The sequence below is a fragment of the Morone saxatilis genome, unplaced genomic scaffold, assembly GCF_004916995.1.
Source record: "Morone saxatilis isolate NCDOM2014 unplaced genomic scaffold, NCSU_SB_2.0 Contig3, whole genome shotgun sequence".
Lineage (NCBI taxonomy): Eukaryota > Metazoa > Chordata > Actinopteri > Moronidae > Morone > Morone saxatilis.
The window spans coordinates 21,550,381-21,552,857 of record NW_023339873.1 but is presented as its reverse complement, the minus strand read 5'-3'; the positions used below and the strand labels follow the sequence as shown (position 1 = coordinate 21,552,857).

Here is a 2,477-nt window from a genome sequence, read left to right as displayed (position 1 = left end):
CACCTAGCCATGCAGTCTCCATTTGCAAACATTTGTGATGCAAAATGGGTCGTTCTGAAGAGCTCAGTGACTTCAAGCGTGGTACAGTGATAGGATGCCACCTTGGCACCAATGATTCCATAGCTGAAGAGTTCCAAACTTCCACTTGCATTAATGCGAGCACAAAAACTGTGCAGCTGGAGCTTCATGGAATGAGTTTCCATGGCCGAGCAGCTGCATGCAAGCCTTACATCACCAAGTCCAAGCGTCGAATGGAGTGGTGTTAAAGCGCATCGTCTCGTGTTCTGTGGAGTGACGAATCATGCTTCTCTGTTTGGCAGTCAGATGGTCGAGTCTGGGTTTGGCTGATGCCGGGAGAATGTTACCTATCTGACCGCATTGTGCCAACTGTGAAGTTTGGGCCAACTCCCTATTAAAGTACATGTATTTAAATAAAATGTCATTACAATCGCTGTTGGTATTATGGTCAGGTGGCCGAATAACTTTGTCCATATAGTGTATGAAAAAAGTTGAAGAAGATAGATTGAGTTTATCAGCCCACTGAGAACATATTTCAGGTAAAACATGAATTGTACTGCAACCCCCCTGTTTCTCTGCTACACACATACTGTACTGGTTGTTTGTCTGTTTGTTCATTTAGTTTCATTTCAAAAACAAGATTGTAAAAGATGTTTTGTACTGACTGACTTTCGACTTAAAAAAAATAAATAAAAAAATAAAAACCTTCACTCTGAAATCAACAGACGTGCTCTTAAGTGTAACATACTTTAACATAGCACATCAGAAGAAAAAAATAACATTAACCATTTCCTCTTACCCATAATAATAGTTACATGATTATATAATTGGATGGGTGGAATAACAAGACGTCACACACAGACGCACCTGGCACTTTTGGAAGAAATCCTGGTTGATGACGACGTCATAGGCTGTGCAACCCTGAGAGCCTAACACAAAGAGAAAGACATAAATTCAATGTATCAAAAGTATTTTGATTGACTTTAGTTTGCCTGTTCTGATAAGGAGAGTTTCAAAATAGAAAAATAAAGCTCTGAAAAGACTGGAAGCTCTGGGGGTGAAATCGGGCCAAACTAATCTTTCAAATGCTGCAACACAAACCCAGATTGGAGCACAGCTGTGATTTCTGGGTGTTTTTGGGCAGTGATTCAATGTCTGTTGCATGGGTTCTCTATCACACTGGAACTGATACAATAACTATTGCAAGTTAGACTGAATAACAATGGATGGAGGATTAAAGCTGTTCATTTAAATATTTAAAATTATGGATAGGGATGATGGTCGACCTATGCACAACTGCCCAAGAAAAAGCATGATCTTCAAGTTTAACAACGTACTGTTGTCTATTTCTGTGTGTGGCTCGCCGAGGCTCATGGGAACTCTGTAGCCGCTGGGATCCTCGGATTGGAGCAGCTCCACTAGCTCCTCCCTGGAGAGTTCTGGTGGCGGTGGGACTGAGTTTGACTGGCAGATGTTGACAAAGACCTTGTGCTTGCTTGGCTCTGAGAGAGTCTTCACACACATGCCTGGGAAGGAGAGAGAGGAGAGGGGAGAGAGATAGAGAAAGCAAAATAAAGAAAGAGAAAGAAAAAGAAAAAGAAAAAGCAAAAGAAAGAATGACAAAGAGAAAAACAAAGAGAAAGATACAAACAAAAGATAGCCATTTATCCATGAACATGCTTACCAGGGTGTGGTCGGATCACTTTGGAGTCTGGATTTTCAGCCTGCATCTTTCCCATTGTCTAAACAGAAAAACTGCTTTTGAGTTTTATAAACAGGAAGTATTGAAAAAGTGAAAGGGCAAAGGAGAAAGAAGAAGAAGAAGTCCGTCCAGCCAAGTTTTTAGTAGTAAGGGGTTTTATTACATGGAGCACCTCCAATAAATTCCAGCAGAGGCCAGAAGTGATAAAATGTGTTTACTGGCTGAATTTTAAACTGGCGTACCCACAGTCAAATACAAACCTCAGTTTTTAATAAGTGTTTTGTTAGGAACAGGTCACATGGATTCTGGAAAGCCACCGAGCAGCAGTACAAACAAAACTTCAACTGTATCAGGTGTGTGTACATCATCTTACCAAAGCTGAGAGACTAATCTTTTTCCAAACACCAGAAATATGGTTTTGGGTACTAATATCGTTGAGGAATCACACCTGTAATGTACTCTTTGCCTTAAAGGAGCTATATGTAAGTATTTTTTGTTTAAAACATTCAAAAATGATGATCCTTGAATCAACAATAAAAAAACAATTTATTTTGATTTTCCACATTAAAACAGAATTATCACACATACCCCCAATTTGAACATGCAGCAGTATAGAAAATAAGAATCATAAACAATTACAATAAATGAACAAGTAAACAAAAAGAAACTGGACACGAACATACAATGAAAAATAAATTAATAAATTAGGAATACAGTTACAAACAAAGAGCTGTAACCAGCACGCATTCCTTACAGT

General features: G+C 39.1%; 1 protein-coding gene across 1 annotated transcript; it reads right to left on the bottom strand.

Moving 5' to 3' along the window:
- Positions 1-885: 885 nt before the first annotated feature.
- pih1d1 (PIH1 domain containing 1) lies at positions 886-1,760 on the bottom strand (the record flags this gene model as incomplete). Its single annotated transcript, XM_035674135.1, is given in 3 exon segments — positions 886-947; positions 1,356-1,544; positions 1,703-1,760. Coding segments are annotated over 3 exon segments (309 nt in total), but the record flags the coding sequence as incomplete, so codon positions are not given.
- Positions 1,761-2,477: the final 717 nt, after the last annotated feature.